At 41.7% G+C, this 18877-nt stretch overlaps 1 protein-coding gene and 1 long non-coding RNA gene across 2 annotated transcripts in view; both read right to left on the bottom strand.

Moving 5' to 3' along the window:
- The window catches only part of BAZ1B (bromodomain adjacent to zinc finger domain 1B), a 52591-nt gene extending 33925 nt beyond the window's left edge, over positions 1-18666 (bottom strand). The window contains exons 1-6 of the mRNA XM_035343414.1: positions 18395-18666; positions 11975-12091; positions 9466-9610; positions 7892-8090; positions 3817-3938; positions 2731-2928 (exon numbers count right to left, since the gene is read on the bottom strand). Coding sequence (XP_035199305.1) covers positions 2731-2928; positions 3817-3938; positions 7892-8090; positions 9466-9610; positions 11975-12091; positions 18395-18507 — 894 coding nt within the window. The 5' untranslated portion in view covers positions 18508-18666. The remainder of the gene's footprint in view (positions 1-2730; positions 2929-3816; positions 3939-7891; positions 8091-9465; positions 9611-11974; positions 12092-18394) is intronic.
- On the bottom strand, positions 95-2724 carry LOC118176426. The gene is made up of 2 exons (XR_004755411.1): positions 2342-2724; positions 95-1648 (listed from the first exon to the last, which is right to left on the bottom strand). It is a non-coding gene; the product is annotated as an uncharacterized LOC118176426 (long non-coding RNA).
- Positions 18667-18877: the final 211 nt, after the last annotated feature.

Below are 18877 nucleotides of genomic sequence, written 5' to 3'. Positions count from 1 at the left end.
AATGTAATACTAAAAAAAGTATTTTCAATATTTCATACTGCATTGCATAAAACCACCATGTTTCTACTTAAAAGGTTGTGGGGAGAGTGTTTGCTTGGGAAATGCTGATAATTTCAAAAAACGATTCCTCTGCTCAAAGATTTCTTAGCAGGTCCTGTAGGGTTCAGTCCTGGACCCCACCCATGTCTCCATCCAGATGAAAACTGACAGAGCACAGATGTGATGGGTAACAGAAATTCAGAGACTTGTCTCTGAACTGCCTGAAAGTTTCAAGATCTGCATTCTCAATGCTTTTTAAATATGAGGTCTGTAATGAAAGCGAAAAGAAAGAATTCTGATTTAATGTAATTGAATATCTGATTGTTTTTAAGCTTTTGGAATGAACCACCTGACAGCATACTTTTAACATAGAACAGTTTAACATAAAGCCAAACAGACTGATTTCAGCATCTCAATTCGGTTTCAGGAATCAGAATATTAATTCATTTGAAGAAGTTAAAAAAGTGTAAGACACTTATATTACCTTTAAGATATGGATAAAATTATCAGGAAGCAGAAGCTGAAGTTAGAATTACTTAAGAAAAAAATTCTGCAGTGGTAAAGCACAGCTAAAGATACAAGCACCTAAGAACTATTTAGGTAAGAACAGACAAACAAATGTGATCAAGGTAAGCCTGCCAAAGAAAATCAGATTTGCTGGCTTCTGAATGTTCACTCTTGAGCATCTTATGCCAATTTAAGAGTCTTCATTAGTAGTTTAGAGTTTTTTTTGTTTGTTTGTTTGTTTTTAAACTGAAAACAGTACCCAAGCTGAATCCAGCATCTCCATTACTTGATTCTACAAAAATTGTGTTGACTTCTCTGCTGAAGAAAATTACTTAATCTGAAAGCATCCAATAATTGGAATTACCATAATTACAAACTAACAAATATTAGATCTACAACATGTATATTAAACTGTCACTTATACAAAGTTATTTTGCTAGAACACTAACTTTGGATTAATAAATTCTCCAATCACTTCTTGGTGTTTAAAATTCAATGTAAATTCAACCTCTGTGCCAAGTGGAAAACAAACTACAGAAAGTGCCATCCCTAAACACAAAGCTAAAGAATTCTGTAAGTCACACAGAAGATGTTACAGTTGTGTATTTTTCCTTATACCAAAAATATGTTTCTATCAGTGTGCTCAGTAAAAGATTGTAGGTAGGCCATCAGCAAGCATTTTAATTTCTAACAAGCCAGTGACCTGAAATCTGTGAGCTGTATTTACCCTCGCTGCAATATGAATAATCTCTTTTCTCTTTAAGCACATTTACAGCATTCTAAAAGAGTCCACAGAAACTTGCTTGGAAAGGGCAGTATCCTCCTGATAAGGAAGAGGAATATAGCAAATGTTTCTGGTTCTGTTTTAGAACAAAGCTTGATGAAGATTGAGTCCATGAAAAAGTGAGTTTACTAAAAGAAAAGTGTTTTCTACACCAAAGATGAACAGAAGATTTCATGATACTGCATTTAATCAGCTAACAGTAGATTTGGCTAGTTGTTACAATGGACTGGAAATAGAAAAACACCCCTACTCAGTATTCAGTACAAAATTTGTGCTATCAGCCATTTCTCAGTCTAGCACCATAAAAACACTAAGTACCTGTGGTGGTTTTACCGTGCTAGGCAGTTGAACACCACAACTGCTCTCTCACTCCCCCTCCTCAGATGAGGAGGGGAAGAAGTAAAGGAAAGAACAACTCACGGGTTGAGATAAGGATGATTTAATTAAAGAGGGGAAAAAAAATATATATATATATATATAATTAAGGAAATATTATTATTAATTAAACAATTCAACTAAAGGGAAAAAAGGAAAAGGGGAAAAGGGAGGGGGAAAGGGAATAACTAAACAAAACAAGTAAAGGCTATGTGGAAATGCAGAGGAAAGAAATTACTCTCTACTTCCCACAAATGAGCGATGCTTGACCACGTCCTTGAAGCAGGGCCTCAACGCACGTAGCCGGTGTTCGGGAGGAGGACAGACGTTTTCGCAACGAGAGCCCACCCCTCCCCTCTTCTTCCTTTTTCCACCTTTTATTGCTGACTGTGACATCATATGGTATGGAATATCCCTTTGGTTGGTTTAGGTCAGCTGCCCTGCTGATGTTTCTTTCTCACTTTTTGCCCACCCCCTAGGAGGGTCAGAGAGAGTCCTGATGCTGTGCCAGCACTTCTCAGCAGCAGACACAACACTGGTGTGATCCCACTGCTGTTCTAGCTACAAGTGCAGAGCGCAGCACTGTATGGGCTGCTGCAGGGAAAGTTAACATCCCAGCCAGACCCAGTACAGTACCAAGTAAAACATATTCAGCTCTTCCACTGTAATTAAGAAAATTGAGCAATAATTCATATTTACCAGGTAAGGAATATAGCTCTTCTGTTTGTCTTAGACCAGGAAATCTAGTCACTACTTACAGACAAGTAATGCAAATCGTTACTGAAAGAGTTAGGAAAAGTCAAGTTACAGTACATAACTCAAATTTTCAACATGGATCATTGTTTCAGAAAATCAAGCTGTGTCACCTTAGGGGTAAAGGGTTAATGATCAAAAGAGTGGACGTTCATGCTCTGCCTGTCTCTAGAAGCACCAGAAGTGAACTGGCACACTGAAGTCTTGGCCAGGGCCACTTTCTCACCCATTCCCCACCCTTAAACACAGGAGATAATTTTAGGAATTCTTACCTTATGTGGGTCAAGCAAGAAGTCACTAAATTTACTTGGGAGAGAATATTTCTTCACTAACTCATCCTCCACTACCCATGGGGCATTCTCGCCTGTGCCAGCCCGTAGAGCATTATGCCGGATGAAGTACCTCAGGATCTCCTTGTTGGGTGGACGTTCTGTACGGACTAAGCTATCTGCTGGTACGTTGCTAATGATCTTGGAGATAGACAGAATGTTAACATTAAACTTCTAGTCACATTATAGATATAGATTTAGTCATATCACTAAAAGGAGCATGGGTTGTTACACTGCTTCACATCCACAAACTCTCTGCTCCATTCTTTTGAAACTCTTACAAATATTCAAAACAAAACAAACAGAACTTGCAGAACTGAGATGCATAATAGAGATTGGTAGAAGATTCAGTTAGACAAAAAGCATCAAAAACATTAGTTTATGTTTCAGACTTCTTGCCAAAACCCATCACTTTACTTGGCAGCAGTGAAAGTCTCTGACCTTCCCCAGCATATGTTTGCTACTGACTTAGATGCTTTTACATGTTAGTGTTTATTTTGTTTTGACTTTTTTCCTGATACCAGAAGAGTAAGGTCTGCAAGCAGTACTCACTGAGGTCAGCCTTGCCTCTCTGTCAAATTAGCAAACTGATGACGAAGCACTCAGCAGTGCTGCAGCTATACAGAGCTTCCTGAAGCACAGGACACTCAGAGAGGTTCAGTCAGAAGAAAAGCAGCAACTCCCACTCAGAATTATCTGAGGCTCAGTAGCCTACTTCTCACCAAGTTCCATTAACAGCCTGGCCAGAGATTAGCTAGTCAACAGCAGTGATTCAAAACTAATGAAGCACTGTGACTCAGCTTCCCTGCATGGTACCAGGGGATTGTCAGGTGCCTCCATGCACAAAACCAAGTTGTATATAGCAACAGTGAGGCTAGTCAGCCTTGCTGAAAACCACAAGCTATCTTGCTTCCAATACCTCAATTCCATCAGAAAGTACTACTACATTGTGCTGTATACACATAATGGCTATTTAATTAAGCTTGCCTGTTCACTTTGTAACAGAAAAGATTCAAGCAGTCATCTAACCTTGTCTTCATTTTTCAGCTTGACATCATATTTGTGTGGCAGGAATTTAGGTGGAACCCACTTCCTTTCTTCCTTCTTCAAGGAAGTGGGAAGCTTCCGAGGAGACCTACGTGCTCGATCATCTGACAAACCAAGACAAGACATTAAGTGTCTTAATTAGATTAAAAAACAATTAAAGAATCGAGATCATAACTGAGACTGAACACCCCCCACATCATCCATACAGTGTTTGGATAACTACATCAGAAAAAGAATCCCCGACTGATTTTTAGACACTTCCTGAAGACACAGGCTGTGAAATAAGTCCTTAAACTGGTCTGAAATGGAAGACAACAAGCTTCTTCAAGCAGCTTAAAAGACTACTTGAACTATTTTAATGCATCTCTTTACAGAAGGCAAGATGCAACTACCTACAGGGAGGGAGAAGAGTTTTATGAAGCTTACAAAGAGAAGATAAGCTTCATAATGTAAGGAGTAATCTTCTTAGCAAGTTGCTGCTGAGAGCCCTAGCTGCAACTGCTGTGCCACATTTGAAATAATTTTCCTGCAGGAATTACCAACTCCAAATTGAAGTAACTTTTAGTATCATTTCACTTTCATAGCCATTAAGCGACTTCCAGTTATGTGCTCCTGTGCATATAAGCTAGTTTAGCTTAAGATTTTAAGTATATTTATACAACTAGTTTTTTTTTTATTCTCAAGACAGATGTGACTGAAGGAGTACAAAGGGACCAAACCTCCTTGCCAAGACAAAATCCATGCTTACTGAAGAAAGCAATCCCCAAATATTTTTGTGTTTGTGGTTATTGTGTTTGTGGTTATGACTCAAAGAAAACACTAAAGCAAGCACGATAGATGAGAAAAATTATATATTAAGTATACACAGAATACAAGCTGTAAAATCCTAGATGTAAGTTACATTTTTAAATTTGTATATTGTTGTCATATTATTAATTCCTACAGCATTTAAACTCCAGCAGCATTATAGCTTACATGGTATAAAACCAATTTTTGCCACACATCTCTTCCAAAATCTTGGCTAGGTAACAGATCACAGATGCCATGGGCTCCCCTCCACCATATATATGTGTACTTACTTTCTGCGTTAGTGATACATTTCAGATAACACAATGTGAAATTATTTGTTGCAAGCATCATGCAGTTTTGCTTTAAGAATCAAAAGCCCTGAATTTTCTAACAGTAGTAGTGTGCATGAAAATAGACTAGTACTTTAATCACAGATTAGGCTAAGACATAACTTCTATCAACTGTTGTTCCACATTTGTATTCAAAGTCTCAGCAAGAAATACTAAAATATTTTTTCTGCTCAACAACATAATTGAAATTGCATACAAGACACTTCAAACTCTGTAAAAGACCTGCTTTTAGAGATCTGCTTCAAAGTCTTAAGTGGCTGAATGTTATCTTTGATGAATGCGTGTACCATGCATGCTAGGTTTATATTTAAGAATTAAAAACGTGTTGCTTCGCCCTGGTTTTAAAGGATTCGGTTACACCGCTCCCTCTGCGATAGGCCTGTAAGTGACCTCTCCTTCAGTGATTTATTTTCTAGATTCTAGAACTAGGGATAAATATATTGAAGTCCATCAAACAGCCCCTGGAAATCTAAAGTGGGGAGGAAGAGGAGGAAAGGGGGGGCTAGAACATCATTACACATTCCTTCCTAAAGTTAGTTTTATGAAATGAATACATCAAGTAATTCATTTGTTGCATTGTACTGTAATAAGGCTTACATACTGGAATCTCATAAAACATCCACATGCTGCCATCTCCTTCTATTCATCAACTATTTGGGATTTTCCAAAGCAGTATTAGCTCTACATAGAGCTCGAGCTGCAGAACCTGACTTCAGTAGCTCACCATCCACATTCAGGAAAATCTAGCCTTTCTTCTTGCTTCTGCAGATTTTCCAGATTGCTCTCCCTAAGCAACTAAAGATACAAAGCTACTTCAGACTCCACATCTGATGCAGTAATTCTGGTGTAAGGCCTTATTTTATTATTATTATTATCAACTTCTGAAGCACAATAATCTCCTAAACAAAGAGACCCAAGTTCTTTCTCTGCACATTTCCTCCTTTAACAAAACCTTAAATTTTGATATAAGTATTACTAAGAATGATAAGGTTAACTCTGCCCCCTTGTGTGTGCATGGAAAGATACATCTCTTACACCATGCAGTTATGCTGTTATTACATCTAAACGCTCACCCTTGTTTAGTGACCTCAGCAGGTATCAACAGTGGTCAAGGATGTAACATATTAGAAAGAAAGAGTCAAAAGTATGTGTGACCAGGTCACCTCCAGATACTGTATACAGCCTCCTGGACCCTGCAATTCCAGGCACACCAAATGAAAGCAATAGTGCTGTAGTATGCTGTACGAGTTTAACAAATGCTACATAGTTATTTTAATCTCCAGATTTTGGAAACAACTCCCTCCTATGAATCATGTTCTGTTATAACCTAGCATATAAAAGCTTTAGCAATAACACATCCTTTTAATACAACTCTATGCACAAAAGACAAACTCTTAGACTTTTTAAACAAGAGTTTAAAAGAGTGCTTACTGCTTCTACTAACTGTTACAACTCAACTAGCATATTTGATTTGAAAATATTGAGGTTTATCTTCTACAGAAAGGGAATGGCAGTCCCAACTTAAAGAGAGTCAGCTGAACAGACGTCAGATAATCAGCCGCATCACAGCCTGAAAAAAGTATACCCATTCCTCCAATATTTTTCCAGTCAAGGTGCTACCCTGCTTCTCAGAGGGCTCTATTGGCAACTTCAGTGAGGCTACAACTGAACACAGCTGGTTAGAGCACTGCATGCCACAGAATAGAGAACATGATGGTACCATTCACAAAACACCCAAGCCCAGAAACTGCTGTAAGTTTGAACATTCTTAAAATAAAAACTACTTCCCATGACCATTACGTTCAATAGAACTATCACCGAACACCAACCAAAAACACAAACACATGCATCCATCCCTCTCCAAGCACTCCTATGTTTTCAAAGGGCCAGACTGTTGTAACTTTTTCCAGTACAAATCAGAAACAGTTGTAGATTACTAAGCTTGGGACAACTTGTATTCTACTCCTGACTTCTGTTGTTAGCTTGTTGGGCTACTTTCTAAGTTTTCTCTGTATTAAAGGAGGCTATATAACTTCCTCAGATGATGGGTGGCTATTTGCAAATGTAATCAGCTTGGTACATTTATGTGCCTTTAAAATTAAGCTATCCAGATTACAGCTATGCTGTGAGGTCCCTACTTTTATTTTTAAGCACACTTTTACATATTAAAGAGTTAAAGAGTCTTATAATTCAATTTTAAATAAAGTTAGAAAGAACATTAATTTGTTTTTTCATTCAAGAGAACCATCTCAGTCAAGAAAAGCCTTAGACAACTACTTTTTCTGCAGCAAGGAGGAACAGATATGAAAATGGGGAACACTATTTCATAGTATGCTTTATCTTCAACCCTTTGAAAAAAGTTTACTGTGCGTTTTTCTGCATGAACTTTGACTCCGCATTTGAACATTGGAATGGGGAGAACCAAAAAAATACTTATTTTTTTAATGTCAACTTAGGACATGAAAGAAAATGAGAGCTTGTCTCTGATTGCAAAACAACAACCTTTAGAATCAGAGATGTTTGTTCAAAGGATTGCATTCAAAGAGGCATTGCAGCTAAACTTTTTCCAGCTTTTTTTCAGCTGCACAAACTTTTGCTGATGATTTTTCCTCCTTTTTAATATGCTTGTTATACTTTCAAATCTTTATACATTTCATGCATAACATTCTGTACTTACACCTTAGAACCACAGTACATTTTCTGCTTTAAAACCAGCAAGAACAGTTGAAAAACCAATGGCACTGATGCCGCTGAAGCTGCGCCACTAACAATGAAAATCTCAGGATTTTGATTACGTAATACTGTTTAAATATCACACACAACTTTCACAGCCCAGATTCAAAATGTACATGAATTCAAATACTCATTTCTAGTTGTTACCTCATTATGACTTGTTGTCATGCTGCTTTACTACTTACTCATGCTTTCCCTCCTACTGTCATCTTCCTTCAGGATGGATTCCTTCTGATTGTCCTGGGCTGCCTGGCTGGAGTTCTCTTTATCACTGGATGGGGAATCGCAAGCTCCATCAGACTTCTTTTCAGAGGTCTCTTCATCAGCTTTCTCCAAGGGATGTATTTTCACAACTTTCACAGGCAACATTTTCTCCTTACCAACCTGCAACAAAATATTAATGAAAACTGAGCCTGAGCAAGACACATGAAATAACAAGCTTTAACATTACGAGAAAGGGAAAAAAAAAATGACTTGTAAACTGTGGTTTGGCCAAACACTTGATGAGAGAAGCTTATTATCCTTGTCAGGGAACAACTACAGGATTTCTTTCTACTATTCCTATCTGGAAGCTCTGTACAAATTGCATTAAAAAAAAAGAGAAACCTGCCAAACCACTAGTTTCTTCAGCATTTAATAGTGTTGCTTTCTCCCAGGTGTGAGAAACTAAGTTGTGTTTTTGCAGTAGAGAATTACTTTTCTCTACCAAGGTACTTGTGTAGTCATAACAAGGAGAAATGCTAAGTAGATAAGTGGACAGTAGAAGGCCTCACTGTTCCAGAATAAGGTAGAAGCTTGAGAAAAACAGGATGAGCAGTGTGAAAACAGTAAAACAAAGATCACAAATTCTCAACACATAAGAAAGAAGAAATTAAAGGATTGTAAAAAGGAAAAATTGTACATATATGGTATAGAGGAGCAATGAGTAACTTGTGAACCTGTAGCACTCAGCCAATGAGGAAACAAGGGAGGTTATCAGGCATCAGGTAATAGGGAATAAGGAGTAAAGGAATAAGGAATAAAAGGTTATGCTTTGTTTAATAAAATATGCTCCTGATTGACAGGACGCCCAGCATTGCAATTGCAAATAAAATCACTTCACAGAAGATCCTGTCTGAAGAAAATTGAGATTTTTCTCACATAAGGAAGGAGTGTGTAGGCAAAAATGAATGTGTGCTACCTTAGTAGCTACAAATGAAAGAATGTGTCCTAAACAAAATTGCTAACAACTTTTTTTTTTTAAGTAATTTTCCTTCTAATAAGTTTGAATTTTCCCCATCGATCACAGTTTTGGAGGGATTTTTCTAATTATTAGAGCATCATGAGATATTTCTAAGCAGTTGACCTTAAGCTACATCAGTTTAAGACTATCACTCCTTCTGGGAACATGTTATGTGAGAAGATTACAGCAGATTAACGACTGGTAATTAAAATATAAATATGTATTTTACATATATTGAAATACACACAAAAACCATTGCATATTTAAACTGTAAAACAAAGCTGTCATCACTCCCCACCCCCCAAAAAAAAAGTCACTCCTGTTTCTCATGACATCTGTATGGGTCAGCTGTGTGCTTCTGTTTATAGAACTGTTTCACATTCAAAAACAGGTGATGTCACTAGGTTTCCACAAAAAAATTCTCACCATCTTTCTGATATTGCAAGAAGCTAACATATTCTTACCCACTTCTGCCTTTAGATATACAAAATTAGTTCTGTGCAAAAGCATGGGATAAAATTGAAAACGGATCCTTACCTCAAAGTCACACTCTTCTCCCACTGCAAATTTGGTCATGATCTCCAACCATGCTGCATCCACCAACTTTTCCAAAGATACAGTGTTGTGGTGGACTATTTCCAGTACCAGTTTCTCATACCAGATGGGGAACTCCTCCTTCAAGCTGAGCAAGGAGGAAAGAAGCTTTCATTATTCAAGGAAGAAAAGCCAAAATGCAAAGTAACCTCGAATTTTGCAATTCCAGGAACACTTATAGCCAGGACAATGTTCCAGGCAGATGTCACATTGGAATGCAAAGACAGAAAGGCTTTTTCATGCCCTCCCCCATCTCCACTCTCCAAAGTGTCAATTGGCATGACAATACTAATTGTGCTTGTCCTTCCTAGAAGAAACACTGTAAAAAAAATTCTGGGAAGAGTAGCACTGCCAGTAGACTCTTTCTTGCTGGTTATTATTGCCTCCCAATTAGATGGGGAATGTATACCAAGAACTTGTCATTATTCTGGAACTTGTTACTTCAAGATTTTTGCTTCCAACAGTAAGATGATGCTAATGAACATTGAGCGTTTCTTCCCAAACTCTGGGCTTACACACTCTTAATGCAGGAAAGAAGGCAGGTCTAGGCTTACACAATCAAGTTATCTTTCCAGAGAAAAATGTCTTGTGTATTTCACACCATGGCAAGAACTTAAAGCTTTTTCATTTAAAGAAGAGAAAAGACTTACAGGTTCACTTGACTAATTTGTTTACTAAGTCAGTTAATTGATAGGAATACTGAGAAGTATATTGCATAAAGCTTTTTGGCTTTGCATACATTGCAAAAATAAAAAAACAACAAGTCTATTTCAAGTTACTGTAAGAATGAACAAAATACTCCACTTTTCCAAAACCTATTTAGCTTTTTTTCTGCTATATTTGCTGTTCTGCAACTGCTGTGAACAAATTTATCTATTTTGCAAACTAAATGCTTTTTTTTCCCCCCATTAGCAGCCCATAAACAGCCTAGGAAGCTTTTAATCCTGTTTCAGAGAGACAAGTCCAAAATTTCACTTCATAGAATGCTTCCCACACATGCATTTAGAGAGACTACACCTAAATGTTATTGATAAATCTTTCATTTATATTCCGTTTACATTTGTCAATGTTTTCAGAAGTGCACAACCAATTAAACATCACTACCCAACAGGACATGACACTAGTCAGCTGCACACCCTCCTCACAGGCAGGAACATTTGTGAGGAAGGATGGGTGACAGTAGTACTTCAAGCCTCATCAAAATTAGGACTGTTAGGAAAAGGAGTTTTTGTTTGTTGCCTTTAAGGATGCATTTAAACTTAAATAATGGATAAAACTTAAATTTCTCCTCAAACTGAAGCTATTAGCTCTTTTGCCAGTCAGAATCACAGAATTGTAGGGGTTGGAAGGGACCTCGAAAGATCATCAGGAACAACACCCCTGCCAAAGCAGGTTCCTTAGAGCAGGCTGACCAGGTAGGTAGGTGTCCAGACGGGCCTTGAATATCTCCAGAGAAGGAGACTCCACAACCTCCCTGGGCAGCCTGTTCCAGTGCTCTGTCACCCTCACTGTGAAGAAGTTCTTTCTCATATTGGTGCTGAACTTCCTGTGCTCCATTTTGTGGCCACTGCCCCTTGTCCTGTCCCCACAAACCACTGAAAAGAGGTTGGCCAAATCCCTCTGTCTCCCACACAAACCTAGATTCTTCATGGAAGAGATACAGCTGAAACTTTCCTCTCAATTTTCCTCTCATATGCTTACAATATGTCCAGTTTAAATCCAGGGGAAAAAAAGTTACAGAAATCCATGTCATCAGTTCACAGAAGAGAGAAACATACTGTTTGTCTGGCATTATTCCTACACTTTGATATGCACAAAATACATTATGTGTTAGTTCAGCCAACAATTTGCACCTTTCATGAAAGTTCTCTTATGGCAAGGATCACAACGGATCTCAATCAAGGATTCAGGGCCTATGCTGTGCACTAGAGGGGGTGGTCATGGACACACCAACAAGGAAGAATAATGGTGGTCTGAACTGAGTAATTATTCTTGCTGTTTTCCTTTCGTTCTTTATCATTTCAAATAGAGCAGAGCCCCAAATGCTTACTCCAAAATAGTTGCATTTAGTACAACGACCGATTCCAATGCAGATGTACCAAAAATAATTACAGCTGTGGACCTCACTGAAGTGAAATTCCAAGAACTTATTTTTATATTGATTTTTCCCCCTCTGAAGAATTTCCATTACTCAAGGAACTCTAAAATTCATCAAGTAGCATATGCTGAACTATTTTAGTTCAAGCAATACCAAGATACAGCACAGAAGTGCATTACTCAACTGTATTAGCAATGGCATCAAATTTGGATTTTACTTTTAACCCCAGAATCTCCAGATCTACTCAAAGACAGTAAAAAGTTACCTACTTCAAAAGCTAGCAATCATATCTCGTTCAAGTCCTCTCTTTTGCACCATAGACAGACACATACCAATTTTTTCACTGGTACTTACAGCTCAGCAACTTCCTGCTCCTCCTCCCAAGCTTCTTTGTGCGTCAGCTGGCTGCTTCCTGTGCTTTTGCACGTCCATATTCGCTCACTGTATCTCTCCAACCGTGCTTCGTATTCTCTGTAGCAGCGACAGCTCAGGAAAACAGGATTTATGCAGTAGAAAGCATAGCCAGAGTAGCATGAGACAATCTAATTCAATTAAACTCTTTCTATTTGAGTGCACAAAGACTAAGGTAAGGTTTGACTCTGCATCTACCATGGAGATGCTGCACTAAATCTGATAGGTTATTAGACCAGGACCCACTGAAGCTTTCTGCAGCTGAAATATCTGTCCTCTTCTGTGCTGGCATACAGGTGGTGCCACACCACCATTGGTTCAGCTGAAATGACCAGGGAAATATGTACCACTGAGAGCTTCTTGGTTTTGCTGTTTTCAGCTATTCCAGTCTGATTCATTGGAAAGCAGCACCAACATCACAGGCAGATGCAGGAAGCATGGATGAACCATCACTAATTGCCTGATAATAACTGCTGGGGAACTACCACTCCAATGCATTAGGGTGGTATTATAAACTTCAGATGCAAACTAGCAGCCTACCCAGTATCCCCTATCTTTTTTTTTTTTTTTTTTTGGGGGGGGGGGGGGGAGGAAACAAACAAACCACGAAAGCTTTGAAACTGAAGTCACCAAGAAGGCCACATGTGCCATGGTTTCCAACAAAAGCAACCTCCTGGGTTAGCACAACATTAGTATCTTCATCATCATCTCCTGCTTTCTATACCATAAGCAGCCTCAAAGTTAAGTTATTCTGCCCATTAAGTTTAATAGTTGCACAGGTGAGTTGCTGTAGTGCAGACACTCATATGAAAGATATATATATAACACAGAGCATGAGCTACTCTGTTATAAGCATCTCTGTCTATGCTTCACCCATTCCACCTAAGAGGTGATCAATTATCTGTCAGTAAAAACATAGCTACTTCATACTTTCTATGGACTATACAGGCAAAATTGTCAGAAAAGCTAACACAGTGTAAATTCTTAACAATTTACCCTGTGGCAGCCTGTTTAATTTGATGTATGCTTTCCAATGGTAATTTAAGTAAAGAAATTTTAACAGGCAAAAAAAAAGTCTCTCTTCTCCTTCGGTACATTTTCCAGCAGAAAGCAAGCAGACAGCTCATAGCATACATGTAACAACTACAGCGGCTCGGCCCACTGCAGTATAAGTGCTAATTACAAGTGAGCTGCTGTGGGAGCATGCAGATTGCTCCACGCTCCTGCGAAGGCAGAGCCACCAGTCACAGCAAGCCATGCTTTGTCCTTCACATACACTTTGTCAAGAAAATTTTAGCATGACTCAGATAAAGTTTTGTTGTCAATTGTGGTTTTAAAAAGAGATTTGTATTAGGAAGGTGAATTGCAACTCCAATGAAACCAGTTTTCTTGGACATAAGGTACAGAAGCTACTCTGAAAATGCTGACAGGCATGTTACAGCCACATCAACCAGAGCTATACAAGAATACCAAAACACAGCACTGCCACTGCTGACAGCATTCCCTCTGCCTAGAACGCATCTTAAATCTGAAAAAAAAAAAACATTTCCCCAAAAGCCCTTCTTGGAGTGTTTCCTGCTCCTGTCTAATGCAAATTCATCTGCCAAGGGCATCATCCAAGTAAACTGAGTCCTCTGGCCAATTCTTACCCCCCTCAACTGTGATGTTTCAAAAGCACTTAAGTTTCCTCAGCTTTTATCACAGCTCATGTTACCTGTTTCTCAGCCTGTGCAGCAGCCTGGGGCTGCAGGACACAAAGCACTGGGGCAGTGGCAGGTGGCAAGGAGAAAGCGCAGCTTAGAGCAGCTCACCGCAAGAGATGCTGACCAGGCCAAAAGTGTGATTTTAGCAAGCTTCTCTAACAACATCAAGCTGAAAAACATATCTAACCAGAAGCCAGGAGTCCTCCTTGTATTTACAGCAATTAGAGATCCTAATGACTGAATTGAAGCCATAATGTTGTTCTTTCCTATGCCTTTCCCACAAGAAGCAAAGTCAAAAGCAAATTCAATCCTCACCATAGACAGGAATCTGAACACACAAACAACATTGGTCTTCAGCTTCCTTCAGCAAGCCACCTTCCCTCTCCCGTGGCTTTCCTTGGACATATCCATGGACACTACCTGGATACTAAAGACTTGCAGCTGCCTAGCACAAACGCTAAAGGAAAAATACCCTTATTAAGGGTTCACCACACTGCCTTAATAAGCTTTCAGTATTCTAACTATGAAGAAATGTTTGAGATATATGTGAGAAATAATGTTATGGTCTACTTCATGCACTTAAAAACTTTATCCCTGTGAGGAAGGAGATCAGTAATCCTCCCAGCAAGGAGAGCAAAAGAAATGCTCATCTCCAGTTGAAATATACTTGAAAGGTATGTATTGCTTTACCTAACACCATCTCCCATACTAACAGGAAGACCCACAAGGATTTTCCCTAAGCATTCTGCTGTACATACTTATGAAAACATCCCACCATACCACAACTCCTTTTTCTCAGATCAACACTGAATTTAAAAGTGGCAGGTACAGCAATTCCCCTGTCCAGTTCAACTCTGTCCCTTGAAATGCAATTTAATTCCACCTGCAGCTGGTCAGCTCTCATCTAACATTGACCCCTGGCCACATTCTTTAACCAGCGCTCAAGACTCACAGCCACAATCCTCACCCTTCCTTTGTGCTCTGCTAGACACCTCTCAAGCCAGGCTCTACTTTTAAAACCTGGGGTGAGCACAAAGATGAACAGCAGGAGAATGTTTTTGCAATTTGCTGTGGCTCAAACTTTCCTCTACACAAGTGCTATTTGTCCATTCAACTCAGACTGGAAACAAACCCAACCTATTTCAGACTGTACAACAGACCTGGTACAGGGCTACAAGCGAAGGCTCACTGGTACGCTATAACCACCCCATCTTTCTACCAAGAGCACACAGTTGGAACTGCTTTTGCCACAAACCCCCAGCATGCTAACTAAAAAACCTCGGACAAAAGCTACTTGTAAACATTCCCCCAAAAGCTGTAATACATTAATACTGATGACTACCCACTGTGCAACAGTTAATAAATCACATTCCTATTTTATCCTCCTGACATCACTTTGATGTTAAAAGCCAGAAAACAAATCTAAATTAAAAACAAGGGACCATTTTTAAGAAAAATGCTTAAAAGTATACAAGAAGACTATTAAACAGATACAAAGTTCGCTCCTTCCCAGATTAGCGATACTCTCATATAAATTAGTATCAACTCCAAAAGAGCTTTACAGTATCATAATTGTTTCCATATGTAACAGCCAGAGGCAAACTTACCAGGAAGCACATTTACAAAGTGGGTGAGTGGCAAAGTTTTCACACAATTGCAGAGCATGACATGACCATGTTTTGGTGCTGCCACCTTTCATTCAGATTTTAATTTTCTGATATTACATGTGAATATGTAAATGACAATGCAGTCCAATTCTTCAAGTTTTCTCTGCAGTTCACTGTACAAAACCATAAACTAAAGATGGATGCATGCAACCACAGCAAGCTTTTGTCTGGGGAGAAGAATACAGCTTCCCAAGAGTCACTGAAGGAAAGCTTTAGAACAGTCCATCTTGCCAGCCCTGGTCAATAAGCTCTCTAAACTGTGCCTTCTCTTGAACTAGCAAAGGAGTTTTCCCAACTATGGCCAGCACAATAGAACACACTACAGCAGTCCCGCACACTAATGGAGGAGATGGCGTGGTGTCAACAGAACAAATTCTGGATTTTGATAGACATCAAACTCACTGTACATGCACCACAGACAGTTCACCTTCCCTGGTGCACACATTAAATAAACAGGACAAGACTGTCCCATACTTGAAGCAGGGAGTATTTATTTACTTTACACCTCACTTGATCTCAAAGTAGATCCTACAGAGCTCTAGCCACGAGGAACCTATTTCTGACCATTCTGTGATTCATCTGTCCCCACACAATGAACAAGTCTCACTCCAAGTCACCAGAAGCACAAGGTTTCTCTAGCAAGGGACTCTACACAGCATGGTTGCTCTTAAAACATTTCCAGGGGACTCAGCTACAGAAGAAAGCCATATAAAACTAGAAATAAACTTCACAGACAAATATCTGAGCTCTGATGACCAGTCTATCCATCTGCCCACAGCTTTTAGACATTTTCTTAACCCTTGCCCACAGGACAGATGTCTTCCCTCACATTTACAACACAATAACCCAATTTCTGTTCTTATTCAACCTAATCTACAGCTGCAAATCTTAAAGATTTTTTTTGTCTTTCAAATACTGCATTCATAGCTGTGCAGTGTAAGAGCCTGCAAACCTCAAGGGCAAGAGCTGATCAATTGCTTTTCAAGTTGGAAAAAGGTCAGACAACCACATTCTGATATGCCCTGACACTACCCACACCAAGAGCTGTTCTGGGTAAAGGCTCCACTACAGCCCTCTCTGCAAGCTAGCCACAAAAACCATTCATTTGCACTATCTAGGGTCAACAGAAGTGACAAAAAAAAAAACTACAATCTTCCTTAGGTAAGATCTCCCTTCAGCCTACTGACTCATTTGCAATTTTCTGTTCCACTTTTTGCCTAGCTTGCATTATACACATAGGCAACAAAGTAAGATAGAAACCCAATATAACTTAGTTTCTCTTTTTAGCTTCATGACATCTGTCTGGCAACACAAACTTTCTAGAACAGGCTAGGCTGTCAGCCTCCCACTGCATCCCATGTAGTACTTTCTCCAACAGAAGAGCATCTCTCTAGAACCTCAGTGCTTGCACATGCTTCCTCTTTCCTTCTGACCCTGCAGCTACCAGCATCCCCTCCCAGGAGAGATAAAATATCATTTCTTCCTTAAGGCTAATACCACCCAAGTGTCCACAGAAACATGTCCTACACCTGCTCATCGATCTGCAAGAGCCATGCTAACAGAGTGGTGTTCTCATAAGGTGCCCCTAAACACCTCTGTGCTGTTCCTACGTGACAGGTGAACCTTAAATCAATATCTTTTACAACAGCAGTAGTTAGAATTAAATTCTAATTATTTTTGATCACTGATACTTTCCTGAAGAGAGAGAGAACAGGTCTGCCTCTGCCTGGCCAGTTGGAAGACTGAGCTCCTTTCAGTTTGCTTACACAAATATAGTAGGTGGTTTGGTTTCAAACAGAATATATTTGAATTTACAGTACTTTTAAAAAGCACATATGCACCTTGTATCAAACACTCAATTTTATTGAGTGGATTTTATTGGTCAGACTGCGTTAATAATGCCTACTTGCACTCAGATACACATTTCCTCTTCAAAAGCGAGCTAATCCTTCCTAGGGGCTTTTGCATTCTGTTCTTCGTGCTGAAGTAACACGACACTCTTGCATCCCCAATGCAAGGAGGGTCTGTGTAAGTGCTCAGGTCCCTGCGTCTCGCATACCGACAAGATCTCCGAAGTACATTTCTTTAGTTATGCATTTCTGCCATGGTTTCAGTCCTTCCTTCAGCTCTCACACAAGCAACAAGCCAGGCTCCCGAAGTAGCAGTCCGTAGGTTGCAGCGCAGGGAAAGCCCTGCCCCCTCGGCCCTGCACAGGGCCCGAACGCTAACGCTGTCGACGCAGCCGCACAGCTCCCGTCAACCTGACTTGCCCACGGCCACTTCCTGCCACCCGAGGAGCGGCACGCACCGGCTTCCACGGAACCAAAAAAGCTGCTTTTCACGCGAAGGCAGCCCTGAAGAAAACTCTCCGGTTCGGGCTGAAACCCCCGGCTGTCCGCGGGCAGGCTGCTCCCGTCACTGTGTCATTCCCTCCCGTACGGGAGCCCCCGGTTCCTCCGCCACCCTCGACCCGCAGGACACAGACCCCACGGTTCTCCTCCAGAACACGGCGCCCGCTCCGCGGCCGCCGCAGACCGGCACCTCCGGGCAGGCAGGCGGCCGCCTGCGGCACCCACCGGGAGGCTTCTGCCCTGCCCGGTGCCGTCTCGAGGCGCGGTTTGCACGGGGCCGCTCCCGGGCTCCTCCGGCCCGTTGTTCAGCCGCTTTTAACCACCTGCGAAGCTGGGAGAACCCGCCAAGAGCCCCAGCCCGCCTGCGCCAACGCCGAAGGTGAGGCCGGGCCCGCTCGGGCCGGGCCCTCCACCTCCCGGCCCGGCTTTGTTCGGCGCGGCCCCGGGCCTGGCCCCGCCGCCGCCTCGCACGGGCCCCCCCCGGGAGGTGCGGGACTGCCGCGGAAGCCGGGCCCGCGCCCACCCGGCGCTGACGCCGCTCGTGCGGCCGCCCCGGAGCTGCCGGCGGGTGACAGCGACGCCGCCCCGGGGCTGTCCCGGCCGGCCCCCCGCCCCCCCCCCCCGCCCCGGCCGTGCGGATACTCGCGGGTGCGGAAGGCCTCCTGCGTGTGCGGGATGATGAACCGCTCTCCCGGCTCCCCCGCCGGCAGTGGCTTGGCCAGCGGGAAGGGCTTGCGGCCCAGCAGCGGCGCCATGGCGCGGCGAGACGGACCCCGGCTAGGGCCTGTGGATCCGCGCGGCGGCGGCACGGGGCGGGAGGATTGAAAAATGGCGGGAGATTCCCCTCCCCCTCCCGGGCGGGCGGCAGGCCCGGCCTCGCCGCGCGTACCCGAACCTGCCCCCCCCCCCCCGACGCCGCGCGGCCCGCCCCTGTGCCTCTGAGAGCCTACTGGCGGGCCACCTGCGAGGCCGGCTTTCGATTGGCTATCCCGCCCGCCAATCGCGCCACCTCGCCCCACCTCCCCGGCGCAGCAAGCTGCCTTGCGCCGCGCGCGAGGTGAGAGGTCACGTTATGTAAGGGGCAGGCAGCGGGCCTCCATTTTGTGCCCCGTTACCCACCCGCCC

Source organism: Oxyura jamaicensis, chromosome 19 (genome assembly GCF_011077185.1).
Source record: "Oxyura jamaicensis isolate SHBP4307 breed ruddy duck chromosome 19, BPBGC_Ojam_1.0, whole genome shotgun sequence".
Classification (NCBI taxonomy): Eukaryota; Metazoa; Chordata; class Aves; order Anseriformes; family Anatidae; genus Oxyura; species Oxyura jamaicensis.
This window is presented reverse-complemented; position numbering and strand designations above follow the sequence as displayed.